This window comes from Salminus brasiliensis, chromosome 19, assembly GCF_030463535.1.
Source record: "Salminus brasiliensis chromosome 19, fSalBra1.hap2, whole genome shotgun sequence".
In the NCBI taxonomy this organism is placed as follows: Eukaryota; Metazoa; Chordata; class Actinopteri; order Characiformes; family Bryconidae; genus Salminus; species Salminus brasiliensis.
The window spans coordinates 32,493,653-32,514,626 of record NC_132896.1 but is presented as its reverse complement, the minus strand read 5'-3'; the positions used below and the strand labels follow the sequence as shown (position 1 = coordinate 32,514,626).

The 20,974-nt window shown below is 39.9% G+C and overlaps 1 protein-coding gene across 2 annotated transcripts in view; it reads right to left on the bottom strand.

The window, feature by feature from the left end:
* Window positions 1–2,392: 2,392 nt before the first annotated feature.
* Window positions 2,393–20,974, bottom strand: part of col23a1a (collagen type XXIII alpha 1 chain a) — a 163,730-nt gene continuing 145,148 nt past the window's right edge. Inside the window, exons 14-31 of one of the 2 annotated variants that reach the window (XM_072663642.1) lie at window positions 19,990–20,043; window positions 17,492–17,554; window positions 17,343–17,387; window positions 16,534–16,611; window positions 15,323–15,376; window positions 15,175–15,219; window positions 14,426–14,506; window positions 14,266–14,319; window positions 14,048–14,113; window positions 13,025–13,051; window positions 12,830–12,889; window positions 12,607–12,678; window positions 12,310–12,336; window positions 12,167–12,220; window positions 10,730–10,816; window positions 10,297–10,365; window positions 4,615–4,653; window positions 2,393–4,414 (exon numbers count right to left, since the gene is read on the bottom strand). In XM_072663642.1, the coding sequence (XP_072519743.1) occupies window positions 4,412–4,414; window positions 4,615–4,653; window positions 10,297–10,365; window positions 10,730–10,816; window positions 12,167–12,220; window positions 12,310–12,336; window positions 12,607–12,678; window positions 12,830–12,889; window positions 13,025–13,051; window positions 14,048–14,113; window positions 14,266–14,319; window positions 14,426–14,506; window positions 15,175–15,219; window positions 15,323–15,376; window positions 16,534–16,611; window positions 17,343–17,387; window positions 17,492–17,554; window positions 19,990–20,043 (978 nt within the window). In that variant the 3' untranslated portion in view covers window positions 2,393–4,411. Of the gene's footprint in view, window positions 4,415–4,614; window positions 8,880–10,296; window positions 10,366–10,729; window positions 10,817–12,166; window positions 12,221–12,309; window positions 12,337–12,606; window positions 12,679–12,829; window positions 12,890–13,024; window positions 13,052–14,047; window positions 14,114–14,265; window positions 14,320–14,425; window positions 14,507–15,174; window positions 15,220–15,322; window positions 15,377–16,533; window positions 16,612–17,342; window positions 17,388–17,491; window positions 17,555–19,989; window positions 20,044–20,974 lie in introns of those variants that run through there. The other variant, XR_011977904.1, reaches the window with a different exon arrangement.

Below are 20,974 nucleotides of genomic sequence, written 5' to 3'. Positions count from 1 at the left end.
CTATAGCATAGCATACCTTTGTTTTTAGCACTGTAACAAGAACAAATCTATTTATTTTCTGTAATTGTTCTTAACTGTGGCTTAAACTGTGGTCAGTGTAGTGAGTGTCTTTGTGCTTTGATAATTGGTAGAAATAGGGGAAGGTGAAACATGATCTTATTGGGTAATAGTATTGTAGTCCGCCCACTGGTGCATTAGGATGTCATCAAAAATCAAAGTAGTTTTAGAGGCCGAAGGTTAAAGGTGTTTTTTTTGTTTGTTTGTTTTTTGTTTTTTTTACACGCACGCACGCACACACACACACACATATATATATATATATATATATATATATATATATATATATATATATATATATATATATATATATATGTGTGTATGTGTATGTATATATGTATGTGTATGTATATATGTATGTGTATATATATGTGTATGTGTATGTATATATGTATGTGTATATATATATGTATGTATATATATATGTATATATGTATGTATATATATATGTATATATGTGTATATATATATGTATATATGTGTATATATATATGTATATATGTGTATGTATATATGTATATATATGTATGTATATATGTATATGTATGTATGTATGTATGTATGTATGTATGTATGTATATATGTATGTATATATGTATGTATGTATGTATGTATATATGTATGTATATATGTATGTATATATGTATGTATATATGTATGTATGTATGTATGTATATATGTATATATGTATATATGTATGTATGTATATATGTATATATGTATGTATATATGTATGTATATATATATATATATATATGTATATATGTATATATATATATGTACAGTATGTTTATAAAACAATAGTGCTTAGTATGACTAAAAACATGGATTAACACTTGTTTAAAAAAGTGTTTTAATATCAAAAAAAGGTCCGTTTTAATATCAGACTGATTTTCTTTTTATATTTAAATGGTCAGAAACTAGAGTGGCCTAAATCGTCTGCATCTCTCTGGTATTTCTTTAAGTTTCCAATTTACTCTAAAACATACAGCGAATTCAACAAATCCACACTTCAAACCACTGAAAAACACCACTTAACAGCTGACTTTTTACAAACTATACATTTATTTTATAAAACACGTATCATAAGGAGCTAAACTAGGCACAGAGTTAATGACAAGCAGTTGCTGAGACAGTTATTTTTCACCTCTCATATAAACCTCAACCATAAATACAAATACTGGTTCAGCAGCAACACTTCTCAAAATAATACCATAAAAAATAAATTCTCATTTTTAAAAATGAAAATCAAAGCTGATAAAAAAAAAGCACACACACAACTTTACAGTGATTTCTGGAGGAATTCATCCAGACTTTTAACATACTTCTTATTGTTTTGTGACAATCCATTTCAAACATCACTTGCATTGTTTATGAAAAGTTATTGTCTGTTAAATGAAAATATATGGCTTTGTATACATTCTTTTATACATTTGTTTATACGAGATGTACAACGGCTAGAAATCTCACATCTATAGCAAATATTACAAATGTGTAGAAACTCTGTCATACACGTGCGCTCTTGTGTTGGTATGAAGTATAAATGGATAACTGGGAGGTAACCTGGCCACTTGTGTACGCTCCATGCTGCAAAGACTTATTTACACTCTACCTTCAGGGAAGTCAAGCTCTGAAACTCTGAAAGCAGAGAGGTTTTCCCAACACTTCTGAACTTATGAACCTTTAAACTGTAACTGATGATTTTTAATATTTCTTTAGCATTTAACGAAGGCCATCACAGGCACTGTAGTTTGTACTGTAAGTGGGCTGCATCAAATTTGTTGTCATCTTACAGCATATAGTGTACATTTAAGATACACTACCAGTCAGAAGGGTGGATATACCTGATTAAATATATTTTCATAGAAATTGTATAGATAAGAATTATGCTGAGTCAAAATTGATGTTGCATCCAAAACAAACACAAATGAATTAGAATAAATATAATTTTAGTTTATTTGTTTGTTTTTTAAATACCATTTACTCTCCTAGGTTTTTAGGTAGCCAATTGCTCAGCATATCACTGTTGGGACAGAGCAGTGTACCTCCAAAACTGTTACTTTTGGGATAAAGAAAAAATCTAATTATAAATATAGTTATATCTTTAATATAAGTTAATACATGTCACATTAGCATACGTTTAATACATCTTTCAAAACAGGTTTTTGTAACAAGTTAACATAATATGTAAAATAACTTCAATATAAGTTAATGTAATAAGTAAATATAAGTTTAACATAACTTAATTTATCAAGTTTAATTGAACTTTATTCTACATTATTGTAACTAGTTACAATGAGTTTAATATGTTTCATACTAAAAGTTAATGTAGCAAGATGTTTAAATAACTTTGGACTAATTCTTTTATCCATTCTTCGCTAAATATTCACACAGCTTTAAAATTCTGTTAATAATAAAATTAATAATAAAATAATGTCAGAAATGAAGATACAAGGCTTTCTCACAACAGTGATGACTCAGCATAATGAACTTCAACACAGTTAGAAAAGTATCCCAAATGACTCCTTATGAAACTGCTTTAGTGAAAGTCCAGTTTGAAAAAAACACAGGAGGCGCTAGTGTGACGAACGGAAATGTAATGTAAAAGTTTGTGCCCCCCTTTTAAAATTACACACTTTCATCAAGTAAAAACTAAAATATGGTGTTTTCTGCACATTCTAGACACAATTTGCAAAAAAAAAGTTATTTACTTAATTTAACATACTGTGGGAAAAATGTAAAATACAATCTGACATAACCTTTATTTTTTCTGCAATAAACAGTAACTGTAGTTTTGAGAAAGGAGCACTTTTTAGTCACTATTACTTTGATCAGGGCAATACAATGATATTCATCATTATTGTGATAGATTACATCACAGTAAGTGTTTATATCATGGATATTGTTCAGCACATAACTACTAATGTTACAAAGAAAGATTAAGTAGGATTAATTTTTTTTCAGCTATTTGTGAACATTTCTCGAAGTTTGACAATACTATGTTTATGCCTTGCGTTGATTAGTAGCTTACGTTCTTAAATGTGTATTAGTTCCACAGTCTTTGAGCAGGTGTATCGAAACTTTTGACTGGTAGTGAGTCAGAAACAGAATTTGAGTGTGACTTAAAAATGAAAATGCAGGTAGTCACTGTTTGCCATACAAAGACCACAAAAGTATGCTAATAGAATATAATACAGTCTAGTCGTACACTCTTAAAAAAAAAAAACAAAGATGCTGCAAAGGTTTTTTGAGTGATTCCATAGAAGAATCAAGTTTGGATCCATAAAGAACCTTAATTGTAATGGAGATCTTTTGGTGCAATGGGTCTTTAGCTGTGTAAAGTTCTTCATTCACTCGGTTCTATTACAACAATGGCTCTTTAGGGAACTAAAAGTGGTCAAATAAAGCTCAAATAACCTTTTCTAGTACCTTAATTTTGAGAGTGTAGTGTACAAACAATAATATAAATAAAATAACACACTAATCTCCCTCAGTTCTTCCAACATGGCCATTATTTCAATTTCACCAACTACAAAAATAAATTCTGGGACTGAAAATCTGCCCTAAACTTTGTTTCGGTTAATCAAAGGGAGAACAGAAGAAAAGTATACTCAGGCTAGTCAATCAAGATATGATACAGTATCAGAAAATCTTAAAAATTAGCTCTTCAATAAAAATCCCATGCCAGACAATCTCATGAACTCTCGAACGAAGCCATCTCACGTCTGTCATCCTTCGCTTAGCTGGCGAACAGCTAGTGTCGGACATCCTCAGTGGAAAATGTGGACGATCATGATGCTGAGATGCATGATGTCTCCTGGTTACGCCCCGCTGACGGAGTTTGGAGGACAGTGTGCCAGTCACCAGTTCCTGTCGTGAAGCCACGGCTGATTGAGCGCTTTACTCTCTTTACGCTCGCTGGCTCAAGGTTGGGAAAGGCGCTTTCGTTTGAGTTTCTGGAGCATCCCTTCGTCCTTGGAAACAAAGACAAGGCTCTTTATCTCCTGCTTTGTTCTTCTGATAGCTAGTGTATCAGTTCAACATGCTCATGCAACATGCTCTTGGAGCTAGGGGAGCAAACCTCAAGGCTCCCTCCATTCGTCCCATTAGGATCCCAGAAAGAAAAAAAGAGTTGTGGATTATGTAACCCAAGTATGTCCCAGGTTGGGGGAAAAATGCAGCATCCATGGTTTCGGTCCAAAATTGCTTTAGACAAAAATACTGTAGGTAATTCTTTGGTTGAGGATCACTCAAAGTCTTATTTTACATTAAAAAAAAACAACTTAGGAGATTGTATCAAATCTGCAATATATACTATATTAATATGTACAGGCACCGTGCTTCAGGTTAGTCATCACTGCAAAAAAAACAATACAGATATTAGAGGCATGAGTACACACTATAAACAGATATTTCCAGAGCACTCTAAGCATTTCATCATTCACTCAGATACAAACTGAGGGATTTTCTACTATTAGAAGTGGGTGAAAGTGTCTTATACACACAATATCAGTCAGTATAAAAATGCATTCAGGTTATAGACAAATGCTCACTGACCTTGTGCCAACAGCCTGCTATGGGAAGACCATCTGGACCCTGGTAATGACACACATGAACATCATTGAAGGGGGTTATATTCCTGAAGATGCCAATAGCTCACTAATCTCATGCTCAAAATTATCAAAATTACACAATGCAAGCAAACTCCACAAAATCAAACCATGTTCTCATGTTTCCAGAATCCAGACCTCTGCTGTTAACTAGTGCAACTACTAGTTAACTTAGTATTATACTCTAGGTAGGTTAAATAGGCTTGTTGATAGCTTGTTGGCTTAGAAAAATATCATGAAAACCAATTATGAGAGAGTTTCCACCATTCTGAAGAACCTTTTATCCAAGCTAAGGGCCATTCAAGCATTTCAAGGCTCTGGGATTTGTCAGGGTTCTTTACAGAACTGTTGCCTTTGATAAAAAACTAAATAAGGGTGCCAAAAACCAAAGGTTCCCTAATCTTGGACACAGGGTTTAATGAAACATCTTTAATTATACATAAAACCCTAATGCTTTAGATAATGGGAAGTGAAATATTGAACTACTAAAAGGTTCTTTAAGACAGTGCTTCTCAAACTGGTCCAGGCCAAATTTTTGCTCAGCACCAAACTCCCAACATAAAGACAAAGCTGAACTGTCTGGGGTAGGAAATCTAAGGACTGGTTTAGTATCCACTACTTCAGGCCCCCTAAGTGGTTCTTCTATGGCACTGCTCCAGAGAACCCTTATCATTAAAAGTCTGAAGATCTTGTATACCTGGACAGCTGCCTTCCTGAAGAACCTGATGTAACCCATAACCTAAGACTTCTTGCTAGTGTGTAGATATTAAGATAAGATAAGATAAGATAGTCCTTTATTAGTCCCGCAGTGGGGAAATTCACAGTGTAACAGCAGAAAGGGATAGCAGGACACTCAGTTACAAAAAATTTAGATAAATAAATAATTTACACTATATACACACAATATAGATAAGAATTAAAAAAGCAATAAACAATATTATTTACAGTAAAAGACTCTTAATTGCACATGGGGGTGGGATATTGCACATAGTATACCCTGAACATGAACATGTGTGTGTAGTTAAGTGTGTGTGTATGTGGTTAAGTGTGTGTGTATGTGGTCCGCTGGGAGCAGTGCTGGTTGTGTAGTCTGACGGCAGCAGGAAGGAAGGACCTGCGATACCGCTCCTTCACACACTTGGGGTGAAGCAGCCTGTCGCTAAAGGAGCTGCCCAGTGCTGCCAGAGTCTCATGCATGGGGTGGGAGCTGTTCTCCAGCATGGATGCCAGCTTGGTTGTCATCCTCCTGTCTCCCACCACCTGCACTGGGTCTAAGAAGCACCCCAGGACAGAGCCGGCCCTCTTTATAAGTTTGTCCAGTCTCTTCTTATCTGCCGTCGAGATGCTACTGCCCCAGCAGACCACTCCATAAAAGATGGCAGATGCCACCACTGTGTCGAAGAACGTCCTCAGGAGCGCTCCCTGCACTCCAAAGGACCTCAATCTCCTCAGCAGGTAGAGTCTGCTCTGGCCTTTCTTGTAGAGAGCTGCAGTGTTGACTGACCAGTCCAGTTTGTTGTTCAGATGAACACCCAGGTATTTATAAGAGTCCACACTCTCGATGTTCATACCGCGGATGTTCACTGATGGAGAGGGGTGTCTGCACCTGCGGAAATCCACCACCAGTTCTTTGGTTTTTCCAGCGTTTATCTGCAGATGGTTCTGCAGACACCAGTCCACAAAGTCCTGAATAAGTTCTCTGTACTCGCTGTCCTCCTCATTGGATATGAGGCCGACGATCGCTGAGTCATCAGAGAACTTCTGGAGGTGACAGGTCGGTGAGCTGTACATGAAGTCAGCAGTGTACAGGGTGAAGAGGAACGGTGCCAAGACCGTTCCTTGAGGGGCTCCTGTGCTGCTGACCACCAAGTCAGAGACACAGTCCCGTGCCCTCACATACTGGGGTCGGTTGGTGAGGTAGTCCAGTATCCAGTTTGACAGGTGACTGTCCACTCCACAATGTCCCAACTTGTCCTTTAGAAGCCCTGGCTGTATGGTGTTAAAAGCACTGGAGAAATCGAAGAAGGTGATCCTCACAGTGCTGCCGGGCTTCTCCAGGTGAGAAAGAGCTCTGTGTAGAAGATAGATGACAGCATCATCCACCCCGACACCAGGCTGGTAGGCGAACTGAAGAGGGTCCATGGATGGGCTCACCAGAGGGCGGATGTGGTTGAGGACCAGCCTCTCCAGTGACTTCATCAGATGGGAAGTCAGTGCCACCGGCCTGTAGCTGTTTAGGTCCTTTGGGTGCTGTGTTTTGGGCACAGGTACCACACAAGATGTTTTCCACAGCTGTGGTACTCTTCCCAGTTTCAGGCTCAGGTTGAACATATGCTCAACTACCCTGCACAGCTGATCAGCGCAGGACTTGAGGAGCCTGGCACTGATTCCATCAGGACCTGTAGCTTTCTTAGGCTTGATCTTCCTCAGCTCATTTCTCACCTGGGTTGTTGTGAAGGACAGGTTGGAGCAGGGGGGCTGGGTGCTGGAATGTGTGAATGGGTGGTTGATGCTGCCAGACGATGAGCCATTAGGGGATGATGGTGGTGATGATTGTGAGCCAGAAGTTCTGAGAGAAGAAGAAGAAGGGGGAGGGCAGCATGATGGTAGTGCTGCTGAGTGGGGATACAGCAGGGGTGTCTGTGTGGGGGCAGGGCTAGGTGATTGATCAAATCTGTTGAAAAATAGATTGAGATCATTCACCCACTTCTGGTCCCCCACCACCTGGGAGTTGGACTTTGTGTGGCCAGAGATGGTTTGAAGGCCTTTCCACACTCCCCTGATGTTGTTCTGCTGCAACTGTTCCTCCAGCTTCCTCTTGTAGCTGGCTTTCCCCTCCCTGATCTTCCTTCTCAGTTCCCTCTGCACAGCTTTCAGCTCATCCTTGTCACCAGATCTGAAGGCCCTCTTTTTTGCTTTTAGGAGAGCCTTTATATCTGGATTAATCCATGGCTTGTTGTTGGAGAAACACCGAACAGTCTTGGTGGGCACGGTGTTATCCACACAGAAGTTGACGTAGTCCGTAATGCAGTGAGTGAGATTGTCAATGTCCTCCCCATTAGGATCACACAGTTCTTCCCACACCGTTGTTTGGAAGCAGTCCTTCAGAGCCTCCTCAGACTCCTTAGACCATTTCTTCACTGTACGGGTGACAGCTGGTTCCCTATGTACAATGGGTTTGTACACAGGCAGAAGATGAACCAGACAGTGATCAGATCTTCCAAGGGGAGGGAGAGGTGATGAGTTGTATGCCTCCTTTGTGTTGGCAAAAAACAGGTCCAGTGTTTTCATGTCTCTGGTGTGGCAGGTTACATACTGGGTGAAGGTGGACAGAGTGGAGGATGGAGAAGCATGGTTGAAGTCTCCAGAGATAAGGAGGAGGGCCTGCGGGTGCTGTGTCTGCAGCCTGCACACAGCTGAGTGCAGGACATCACAGGCCGAGTCAGCGTTAGCAGAGGGGGGGACGTACGCAGCGATCATGATAACGTGCGAGAATTCCCTCGGCAGATAGTACGGCCTCATGCTAACGGCCAACAGTTCAATGTTCTTACAGCAGATCTGCTCCTTAATAGTGATGTGCCCAGAGTTACACCATCTATCATTCACAAATACTGCCAGTCCGCCTCCCTTCCTCTTACCGCTCTCCTCCGTCCTGTCCGCCCGGCTGAGGTGAAAGCCTTGCACAGATACGGGCGTGTCTGGGGTCAGCGTGGTCAGCCAGGTCTCTGTGAACACCATGGTGCTGCACTCCCGGTATTCCCTCTGATGTCGCGTTAGCGCCGCCAGCTCGTCCATCTTATTGGGGAGCGACCTCACGTTCCCCAGGACTACAGAAGGAAGAGCGGGCTTGTAGCGTCTCCTCCGGGCGCGACACAGAGCTCCAGCCCGGCTCCCCCGCCGCCTCCTCCTCAGCTCGCGGGGGATGTCGTGCCTCTCGCGCGGCAGCACAGCAGCGCTGCTGAGCGCTAACAGCTGGTCCCTGGTGTAAACAATAGGCACGCGACTCCGCACGGGATCTCCGGACACGGTCGTAAACAAGGAAAAAAGTAGCGTAGAAACCAGAAAAATCACCACGCTTTTGTTGTCCATTGTGCCTAGAGTAGTAAGAAACACTAAACTACCAAAGAAACTTAACTTAAAAACTTCTAAATTGGAAAAAAGTTAGAAAAAGCTCAGAAGTGAGCAGGAGCTGCTGCAACAGGCTGCCACCTCCGCGGCGCCATCTTGAAATATTGACTTAGTGTATTAATGTTGGAGCTAAACTCTGCAAATCTGCAGTTCTTAAGTACTATAACTTTAAACCTTGTTAGTATATTGATCATTTGAATGTACCTACATGTACTTGTGGTAGAGCTTCAGAGCAGTAAAGTGGGGGAAAGAAGAGAGGAAAGAAGTATAGTAGCTCACTCTTCACACACAGCAACTTAGGATTTTACAAGCCACACTTATTAGATTACAGTCAATCATAATAGTATGTTTGTTGTGCCAAATCAGGGGGAGACCTGTCAGCTTAGGCCTTTTGAGCTGCAAAGTATAGAATTAGCCATTAAAAAATGATTCTCATGTTTCAACGTGAACTCAGAGTTGTTATAATGTAATATAGATGTAATAAAGTTAATATTGGCTGCAACTATTCTCATAGGGCTGCTCAAAATGAGCAAACTACTATCCAGTAAAGGCTCATGCTACTCACGCTAGGCCTGGTGGCCTTGTACAATGCCCGAGCATGATTGTTCCCCCTCCCACTTCCCCTGCTGGCCAGCGCTTGCATTGCGGATAATGTTTCAGGTCAGAGTGCATCAAAATCATCACAATGCAGCTTTTTGGGTTAAAGAAAAAAATCCTTACCCGATTTGCGTCGCCTGCCCAATTTGAATTTCAGTTTTGCACATTTTATTTCTTCTGAATAATTAAGGATGTTTTGGTGTGCTGTCATGTGGATTTATTAATTGTGCAACTTAGCGAGGTTCTCTTAATCATGCAGCAGGTATAAGAAGATTTTTATGATGGCGGCATCACTGACGTCATATTTGAGTTTTGTGCTTGGGCACGGTTAGCAATCACACAAGATGAGTACCATGCCTGAGCCCACCTCCTCAAGCAGGCCCGGACATGGTTCAGCACTCACACTACTCAAATGAACCAGTCTTGGGCCCTAAAACTTGGGCCCAAATTTTTTTCAGAGCATTCTTTATGAGCATTTTGAATTGGCTCTGCCAGAGTGGATCTGTGTGATCCCTTCCCAGCATAGACGAAGATTCTGATGCAGCTGAACTTGCCTGTCAGTCTGTTTATATCGATAGATCACTGTAGGTCAATCAATTCTAGAAATGGAACTCAATCAAAAACTAGTGACGCTGGTAAGAACATCAATTCTAAATTTGGGTTTGGGTTGAATTCGGCCTGCAGGTTTAACACCCATGCTCTAAGCACACAGTCTCGCTCCCCCACCTGGCCCAGAGTGTTCATTCGTCTTCTTAACATTGTTCTACCCATTTTGAGATTTTAAGACTATGTATGGAAGTAGTAATACTATAAGTTCATGCCAAAACACACAGTCCTGTTAATCGTGACACTATCAACACGGGAAGAGTTGTTCGAAATGCAGGCAGGTAAAAGGTAGGTGTACCAGTGGGCAGGGAGCCTCTGGCCCAGACTGCCCTCTTTCCCCCGACTGACCCTTACATCCAGCAGGACCCTGTCAGCAAAAGGACATACATACAGAAGACCAAGCTCACTACTCAACATTACTGCTAACCAAGCATGTCCTCACACACCCGCAAACATACACACACAGAATAAAGAGCAGAATTACAGAAACGAAGAAGCAAAGAACAGTAGAAGGAATAGAAGGAGAAATGACAGACGACTGAAATATGAAGACTTCCTGCTTCGGTCTGGATGGTTAAAAAGGTTCGACCATTGAAATCAAGTTTAAATGGTTTCCCTTGATCCCAAATGTAGTCAGGCATGTCTTGGTTGATTGACAACATTTGGAGAAACAGGGAAATTGAGTTGATTTTTGAACCATTGCTTTAAGATAAAAGGTCTCCAGTACGCACCACAGGACAGGGCTGGTCTAACCCAGGCGGACCCTGCTCCCCTTTCTGTCCCTTTAGCCCTCTCTTCCCGACAGAGCCGCGGTCACCCTGCAACAAGAAACGACACTTTCATCAGGAATAAAAAGTGAAGCCATGGAATCGCAGTGTTTTTCTACTAACCAGGCAAAAAAGCGGTACTACTTAACACTCAGCCGCAACGCACATCATAGATAATCAAAAAATAATACCTCTAAAGTTCTATTTATGATTTTCTCCCCAATTTGGATCGCCAATTACCCAATCCTCACATTTTCTCCCCCCCATGCTTCGGTGAAGACCGACACGCCTCCTCTGACACATTCACAGTCACCCAGCAACTCTTTTTTCCCCCAAGCTGCCACCGCTGCAACATCACCAGACAAACTGGAGCTGGAGCTATGTGGTGAGTAAGCGCCGTCTCAAGGCCAATTGTCTCTCTCGGGGCCCCGGCTGCCGATTGCCAGCAGCATGACCAGGATTCGAATTAATGATCCTCTGGTCATAGTGACAGTGCCTTATTCCACAGGACCACTCTGAGACAGCATTTTTGACATAATGTGTATCTAGCAGTTGTTCTTTAGATCGTGTCAAAATGTCATGATGAACGGGACCAATAGAAATGATCCAAAATTCTATACTAGATGAAATCTAAATGGACTTAAATTAAAAGTTATGGGTTTTTTTTGTGCGACAGTGATGAAATATTTATACACACTCATATCAGAATATTATGACCACCTACCTAATAGTGAAGAAGAAGAAGAAGAAGAAGAAGGCATGGGCTGTATTAGGGTGTACGTTATAGAGGTTAGCTGCTCCACAGTGGCGTTGCCGATTACTCTGTACCATTAGCTGGAGTCCTCGTTCCCCTCTGGCATCAATGACCCATGGGCAACCACTGTAATGCTGTTGGGAGGCACTCGATGTGCGAAAAGTCCATTGCCTTTTCCGAGATGCTACCACCCTTCGCCCACTGTCACAGTCATCTCAGAACATTATGACCACCCCTGGTTTGGAATGAACTTGAAACAGGATGTCACACAAGGTTTGCTGCATGTATAAATAAGCGAGCACACCAGTCAGTTGCAGCAAAGGGCAAACCAATTGCCACTTTTAGATAGGTGGTCATAATATTCTGCTATTACTGTGCATAAAAGCCCCTCCAGCGAGTGGTACAGAGCAATCGATGGGCCACTGTGGAGCAGCTAACGTCTATAATGAACCCCTTCCATCACCCTAACGTCTCACTAGTGTCATCTGAGCCAAGGGTGGTTATTCCCAGTATTAGGTAGAATATATATATATATATATATATATATATATATATATATATATATATATATATATATATATATATATATATATTCTAAGCATATGTATATTATAAGCACATGTATAAACACCCTATATCTGCTGTACCTTTTCTCCTTTCTCTCCCATGTCTCCTTTATCTCCTACAAGGCCAGGAAAACCCTGCAGATAATGGACACATTAGTGAACAAGGCACAGGGACACAGGGGTACAGTCAGATAAGTCAAAGCCCAGTAGAATCAAACACTTACATCTAATCCAGGCTCTCCCTGCTTTCCCTGTGGGAAAACAACAGATTCGATTCTTAATTAATGCTTTTTCACAAACAGAAATGTATCTATTTTGGTCTGTAATGAATAAACTTCATAATAAACATTAACTTTGTTAAATTCAAAAATGAAGCAGACTGATATTGGTCAATTCATAAGCATAATTAGATCTTTAATACTTCTTTTGAACCCACATGTGTTCAGCCTGAATTCTGTTTGAGCGGCTCTCCATAAACTGTAGCTATATTATTTCAAATGCATTTATATACTTGCACTTACTTTTTCACCCTTAGAGCCAGGAAGGCCAACCAACCCTGCTGGGCCGGGGGGTCCCTGAAGACCATGCAGACCCTATAAAAGATCAATAATCGCTTGTAAAGTCGACAGATTCACCCGTTAACAGTAAACATTCCTCATGATGATGTTCAGTGGGTTTCTTGGGCCTGTTTTTCACATTTTTTGTACGCTGTCATGTAAATAGAGCGGTGTATTGTATTCTCACCTGGATTCCTGGAACACCACTATCACCCTTCTCTCCTTTGATACTCTCTCCTGGATCACCCTGAAAGAACACATTGGATAATGATGGAGCATATGAATGAGCAGTTTACCAGTTCACTATAGATGGGGCTATGCCATTCAAATGATACATACAGCCTTATTAGTAAACATGGGATAATACCTATCTGATACTTACTTTTGGACCAGGCATCCCATTGTGACCCTAAAAAACATGAGTATTGTTTAGTAGAGGTTCACAGAAAATTGGGCTTAGGTCATGACATTCCCAAAGAACTCACATTTCTTGTAAAACTAATCTGGTTATTTCCAAAGTTCCAAAAAAATACACTGAAATGCCAGGCAGGTTCTTTTAACTGGGAAGAATTACTTCCGAAGTGCTAGGTAACTTTTTTGGATCAGTCTGAGGTATGTTCTAAGTCTACCTACAAATGACCTACAGGTTCCAGCTATTGAGCGGAGGAATGTTAAAATCTCCTACTGAAGTAACAGGGTGGTAATTACAAATAAACCCATACTATATTTCACTGTCATGTTAAGCGTGTAAGCATTTGAATTGAGATGTTGTATTTTCTGAATTCCAAGTAGCCAATTTCAACAAGTCAAATTTTCTACTTGGGAAGTCGTGAGAGCCTCATTAAGCATGAGTTCCAAATCCAAGATGACAGATGAGCATCTACAAGACATTTACAGTGGACCATCCAGATACCCAGTGTTACCCACTTTATTACTACGTTCTCTGCCTAATAGCTAGAACCGGTAAGTCATTTCAGAGTAATTTACTATGCTAGAGTATTATGCTATAATAGCTAGAACCTGGTTAGCTGGAACCATCATGTTGTCCAAAATCAAAATCAGGTTTATTGGCCAAGTATGTTCACACATACAAGGAATTTGTTCCGGCTGTTAGTGAATCTTCAGTATTAACAATATACAGCTACTCTACATATAATTTACAGACAATACACAATATACAGAGAACTATAGTATACACAGACTATAAATAATAATGAACTGCCTACTTTTAACTATTAACATGCATAGTGCCAATCTACTGAATACCTGTACTGCACACTATGGACGTAAGTGAAGACCAGTGTACTATATACCCAGTTTATATACTATATATTGAACTATATACCCAGTAGAGTCGCCCTATTATTTAGATTCAGGACTGGGCATAATATATCAAGTAACTCACCATAAATCCTGGAGGTCCTCTGGGACCTGGCGGTCCTGGTGGTCCTGGCTGAGAAATCATTTGAACCTGAAGACAAATACAATTACAATTACAATTACAATTACGTTCACAGCTCTCCGTTCTAAACAGTAATGACAACACTGTAAACACTTCAATATCCAAAACACATAAACATATAACAATATCCTCAGTCCCAGCTGCAGAGCTCGCTTACTGACCAGATTGTCCTCCAGTCGGCTGTCTCCTTTCTCTCCTTTCTGTCCGTCTATCCCCTAAGAAACAAACAGGTGTTTTGATCCATGTAAACAACACTGCTGCAAAAATAGCAATAATGTTGTGCAGAGCAGATGATGATGGAGCTTTAGTGGGATTACGTACAGCTGGACCGGAAAGCCCCATTTCTCCTTTCTCCCCTCTCTCTCCGAGAGTGCCTGGGTCCCCAACCTCTCCTTTCTCCCCCTAATCACAACCAAGCAGTAAATGATAAGCTGCCAGTTGTGCCATATGTTGTCATATGGTGAACATGAGCTGCATATCTCACTTTTATGAATGCATCTCTGTGCACTTCCAGCAGAAATTAATTTACTTTAAAAGCATGGTTATAAAAGAGTTTTATAAAATGAGCCACATAATTTACTATGCTAATGTCCTATGCTATAATAGCTAAAACCGGTAGGTCATTTCAGAGTCATTTACTATGCTAGAGTATTATGCTATAATAGCTACAACCTGGTAGGTATGATAGTATCATTTAGTTAAACTGTCTTGGAATTATCCATCATGTTCTCCAAAATCAAAATCAGGTTTATTGGCCAAGTATGTTCGCACGTAAATTTCTTCCGGCTGTTAGTGACTCTCCAGTATTAACAATATACAGCTACTCTACATATAATTTACAGACAATACACAATATACAGAGAACTATAGTATAAACAGACTATAAATAATAATGAACTGCCTACTTTTAACTATTAACATGCATAGTGCCAATCTACTGAATACCTGTACTGCACACTATGGACATAAGTGAAGACCAGTCTTGAACTATATAACTGTTGTTCATAAAACGCTGTCTCATGACATTAGGATGTATAATTGCATATCCTCATAGTGCACACTGTTATTACCTTCTCGCCGTCAAGTCCAGCAGGTCCAGGAAGTCCCAGTTCCCCCTGTTTTACCAAGTGGATTGACACAACGTTATACAGGGAAATGACTTATTACTTATTAGCAACAACTGTGTTCAAACATTACTCCAAAAATGCTATAGCTCACCTTGTGACCGTCCCTTCCAGCTGGTCCTGGAGGACCAGGAGGGCCAGGAGGCCCCTTAAAGAAAAATAAGGAAATTTGAGTTTGAGAATTTGAGTTTTTCCATCTGTTTCTTATTTTGATGTTCAGAACTTAAGACCGTGCAAACGATCTTCAAAAGCTTTATCAATAAAACAACCAAGAAAACCAATAAACCAAAACCCAGACAACTGCAGGCAAATGCAGGCATGAACGTATTCTATATGATCAACCTTTTCAACTTCATAAATGGAGCTGTAGATGATTGAAATACTGATTGAGAAATCAAAATGTTTCAAAAGTGATAAATTAACTTATTTATGAATTAAAAAAATAAAAAATAAGTTATGTATATACACAAAAAAATTGTGTAATTATTCATTATATGTTTTCCTATTTCATTGTTTATTGTTTCCAAAATATGTGATATATTGATTATTTATTTTCATTATTTAACTGTAATTGTAATTATAAATAAAATAATAAAAATTTAATTCCCATTGTAATTTTTATACTCACATAATAAACATTTTTTGTTATTATTTATTACTACTTTTTATAGAATTAAAAGTTGTAAAATAGCCAAGGCCAAAAAGGTCAGTGTTTTTGTTTATTATTATATTATTAATATTATTTATTTTTAGGATTATTTGGAATTTCAAAATCAGCTAAATCAATCAGGTTTTGCCAAACATGCATTATTCACACTCGGTGTAACGCTGCATGCATGCGCTTCTCACTGTGAGTAAATCATACAATAAAAGGCTGAATGTATTATAGATAAATGTGATTGTTTCTGAAATCTTTTTGAATATTTTTTTCAGTTTGGTTTAATTTATTCAGAAACACCCCCTCCACAGAATGACTTCTTGTTGTTAGGTGAATGAGAGAATCATAACTAGCACTCCATGCATTCACTACAATTACCGAGACACTGATGGTGTGGATTGCCTGCCGGGGAAAAGCAATGCATTGTGTAAGATGTAATTTGGAGATTCTGTCTACATTCATAACTTCATCATTTCAGCTTCAAAAAAACATACTGATGGACATGTGATGCAGACTATGTTCAGTTTGCAGTTTGAACGTTGTGTTGGCTTATGTGTGTTATAACCTAATACCATGTCAGGAATGCTGTTTGGACCTGGACAGTAAATGTGTGCTAGTACTGGTCTAAAATGTGAACGTGTAGTTACCTGAAAAGCATCTAGAAGTTTATCGCTGAAGGCCATGACCTCACTGGAGCCTGATGCACCTTTCTCCCCAGGTGGACCCTGTCATAATAGAATAAATGACAAAACTTTAATTGGACAAAAGTATTTGGACACCTACTCATTCATTGTTTCTTCAGAAATCAAGGGTAGTAAGAAGAGCTTATCCTGCTTTGTTGGAGTAACTGTCTCTACTGTCCAAGGAAGAAGGATTTCTACTAGATTTTGGAGGAGGATTGCTGTGAGTATTTGATTGCATTCAATGACAAGAGCATTAGTGAGGTCAGTATGTTGGAGGATCACCATCCCACCTCATCCCCAACTCACCCACTTATGCTAAAAGTATTAAATGGAGCACCGTCAATCATTCCAGAGAGCACAGTTCTTCCACTGCTCCACAGCACATCTTGGGGGTCTTTATAGCCCCCTAGCATGTGGCTGGCATTAGGCAGCATGGTGCCAACAGGTTCATGTTTATCTGCTCCAGAGAGACCTATTCTATTGACGATCCTGGGTGCAACTTAGAGCTGAATGCATTCATTAGGTTTACAGGGGGTGTCCACAAATATCTGGACGTATAGAGTACCACTTATACGTACCACAAAGATACATGACTTATATAATACTGAATGCTAATGTATGTAATCAGTAGACCCAATTTCTGACTGTCCCTGTGGTGGATCTGTCTTGTAGGATGTTTCTATGAACACTCATACCCTGTGGTTATTCCTCGTGCTAATCTCAGTATTTATCTTATCTTAAGTGAAGCATAATCTGATTTTCACTTCACTCACCATTTCGCCCTGAGGTCCACTTTCCCCAACATCTCCTTTATCTCCCTTAAGAAAAAAAAGAACCACAAGCCAAGATATAAAGGAATACGCTCTGGGAATATCAGTTTCAACCAATTGTCTTTGCCAACCATATCTCCATCCAGGCTTACCTTCAGGCCAGGAAAGCCATCCATGCCTCGGTCACCCTTAAATCCTGGAGCACCTTGTTCTCCCTGGAAAACACAGAGGTATTTCTCAGAACCATTTCTCAAGCAGGCCATTGAGAGAGGACTGAATGTGACCCACTGAATCAGTGAAGACCCCACATCAAAGCACCCATATCAAAGCTATGCATTGCATTCTTCCTTCATTAGCAGGAAGTGTCCCTTGTAGATAATTAATAGAGAATTAACAGAGTATCAGTAACAGTAACCTTAACCTCAACCCAAAACCTAATTATAATCCTTATCCTGGCCCTAACCCTAACCTTAACCTCAACCCAAAACCTAATTATAATCCTTATCCTGGCCCTAATCCTAACCTTAACCTCAACCCAAAACCTAATTATAATCATTATCCTGGCCCTAATCCTAACCTTAACCTCAACCCAAAACCTAATTATAATCCTTATCCTGGCCCTAATCCTAACCTTAACCTCAACCCAAAACCTAATCCTAACCTTAACCTCAACTCAAAACCTAATTATAATCCTTATCCTGGCCCTAATCCTAACCTTAACCTTCACTCAAAACCTAATCCTAACCTTAACCTCAACTCAAAACCTAATTATAATCCTTATCCTGGCCCTAATCCTAACCTTAACCTCACCCCAAAACCTAATTATAATCATTATCCTAGCCCTAATCCTAACCTTAACCTCAACCCAAAACCTAATCCTAACCTTAACCTCAACTCAAAACCTAATTATAATCCTTATCCTGGCCCTAATCCTAACCTTAACCTTCACTCAAAACCTAATCCTAACCTTAACCTCAACTCAAAACCTAATTATAATCCTTATCCTAGCCCTAATCCTAACCTTAACCTCAACCCAAAACCTAATCCTAACCTTAACCTCAACTCAAAACCTAATTATAATCCTTATCCTGGCCCTAGTCCTAACCTTAACCTCACCCCAAAACCTAATTATAATCATTATCCTAGCCCTAATCCTAACCTTAACCTCAACCCAAAACCTAATCCTAACCTTAACCTCAACTCAAAACCTAATTATAATCCTTATCCTGACCCTAATCCTAACCTTAACCTCAACCCAAAACCTAATTATAATCATTATCCTAGCCCTAATCCTAACCTTAACCTCAACCCAAAATCTAATCCAAACCTTAACCTCAACTCAAAACCTAATTATAATCATTATCCTAGCCCTAATCCTAACCTTAACCTCAACTCAAAACCCAATTCTAACCCTTATCCTAGCCCTAACCCTAACCTTGGTCTCAACTCAAAACCTAATCATACCTTAACCTTAACTCAATGCCTAATCCTAAACCTTATCCTAGCCCTAACCTTAACCTCAACTCAACACTTAATCCTTATCCTAGCCCTAACCCTAACCTTAACCTCAACCAGGGACCTAATCCTTATCCTAGCCTTAACCCTAACCTTAACCTCAACCAGGGACCTAATACTTATCCTAGCCCTAACCCTAACCTTAACCCCAACTCAAATCCTAATCCTAACCTTCATACTATCCCAAACCTTAACCTAAACCTTAACTCAAAACCTAATCCTTATCCTAGCCCTAACCCCAACCTTAACCTCCACCCAAAACCTAACCCTAACCCTCATCCTTGCCCTTTACTCTCAGCCTAACCCAGTTAATCCAGTTCCAGACTTTGGTCAGCAGCAGCAGGTCTATAGCAGCAGCTGGTTGAGGATGCTGAGATGGTCAGTATTAGACCTGTTAGATGATCAGTGATCTCTCAGGTGAACGTCTACAGATCTGAACCTGGACTCTCCAGATAAACTCAAGAGCAGCTGAATTCAGTAGACATCTCTCGATGATCTACTGAATGTTCAGGTGCTGCTGCTTCACTGAGATGTTACTGAGAGTCTGTTGCGTTACTATTTCTTTTAAAAAGACTAGTGCAATTAAAGTGTAAAAAGTGCTTCATCAAATAAGCCCAGCTCAAATAACCATTTGAAGCACCTTTATTTTTAGGAGTGTGTGATGGAGTCTGGGTAAATTTCCAGCAAATCCGACCCGACAGCTCTTTTACTTTTGAATGAATATTTTAAGCTTCGCAGGGTGACTCTCAGAAGCACCATGTTTTTGTGTCCTCCTATGTCCTCCACTGAGTCAGTAATGTCACTTCTTTTCTTTTTAACAGGAAAAATGTGTTTGTAGTGCGGCTTCAAAGAAGACAGAGGGAGAGAGAGGAATGGGAAAACATGCAAAATGAGCAGCTGTATCAATCCGAGAGCAAGTCCATGAGGAAAACCAGGAACAGTGGCGAGGCAAAGATGAACGAAGAATAAAAGGAAGGAATGATGAAAGGAAGCCTGTTCAGGCCGTTAAGAGTGGAAAGGATGTGGAATTCTTCATTAGGAATCATTCCAGTGGTGGGAGGTCATTACTTTGAAATGGGATTAATCAGGTAACACCAGAATAACAGAATGAGTGTATTATAAATGAACCGCTGACCTTAGACCCCGGAGGTCCTTGTGGGCCTGGATAACCTTGTTGACCATCTTCACCCTGAGTGATCAGCGACCACGAGGTGTTAGTGTAAGACATATGAACACAATGACACACACACACACACACATTGTTCATCTCACTAATTGATATCAGAGCAACTTCAAATGAAAAAAGGCTTCGTCTCATCATGAGGCCACTAATGATGGCCCATAACGTGAGGCGCCATTATTAACAATCAGACTTGTTTTCGAGGGCAGCGGACGCTGAAAACCAATTACAGATTTTCACAGTCTCACAAACGCCACCATGAATGGCATGGGTGGCCGACACACTGTTTACATTTAACATACTGAGGAAGAGCTTGTGCTGTTCCAGAGAATGGAGAAAGATGTTGATCTTCTGCATACTCAGCTTTCTCAGAATAATAGCGTCCTCAAAACTCACTTATAATTCCAGAAAAATCATTGTCATTGGGCAGATAGCTCCAATATTTCCATGTTTCTGAAATAATAAATACTTCAGTACTTGGTTTCCATGGGTAGCATTCAAATACTGAGGTCGTGTTACCAAACATGGCTGAATTTATGCCTTAATAGCTCAGTGGAATGTGAATTTTGGCATATTCTCGAGTAATAAATGTCTGCTAGTGCCTTAATATAAGCATGTTGCCAAGGATTTATTGTTAAGGACACCTTGGAGAAGAGTCAGAGACGCGTTTAGCTTGGCTCTGGCCCTGCTATTTTGCTAACTAGGTCAAGTTAAGTACCGTACTTGATATCAGCAAGGTCCAGAAACACTAAAAAGATGTTTCTGCCCCAAATATCATGTAGAAAAGTAGAAAATGACAAGTCATCACCAGCATCCAACTTGTTGGATGGTTAGATCTGCTAGCTCTGCTAGCTTATTTGTGGCAGCCTCATGGCATGTTTAGCCTTGTTGTAGCCAGTCTTCTCCTCTACAAGAGTAAGACTCTTGCACCACATTATAT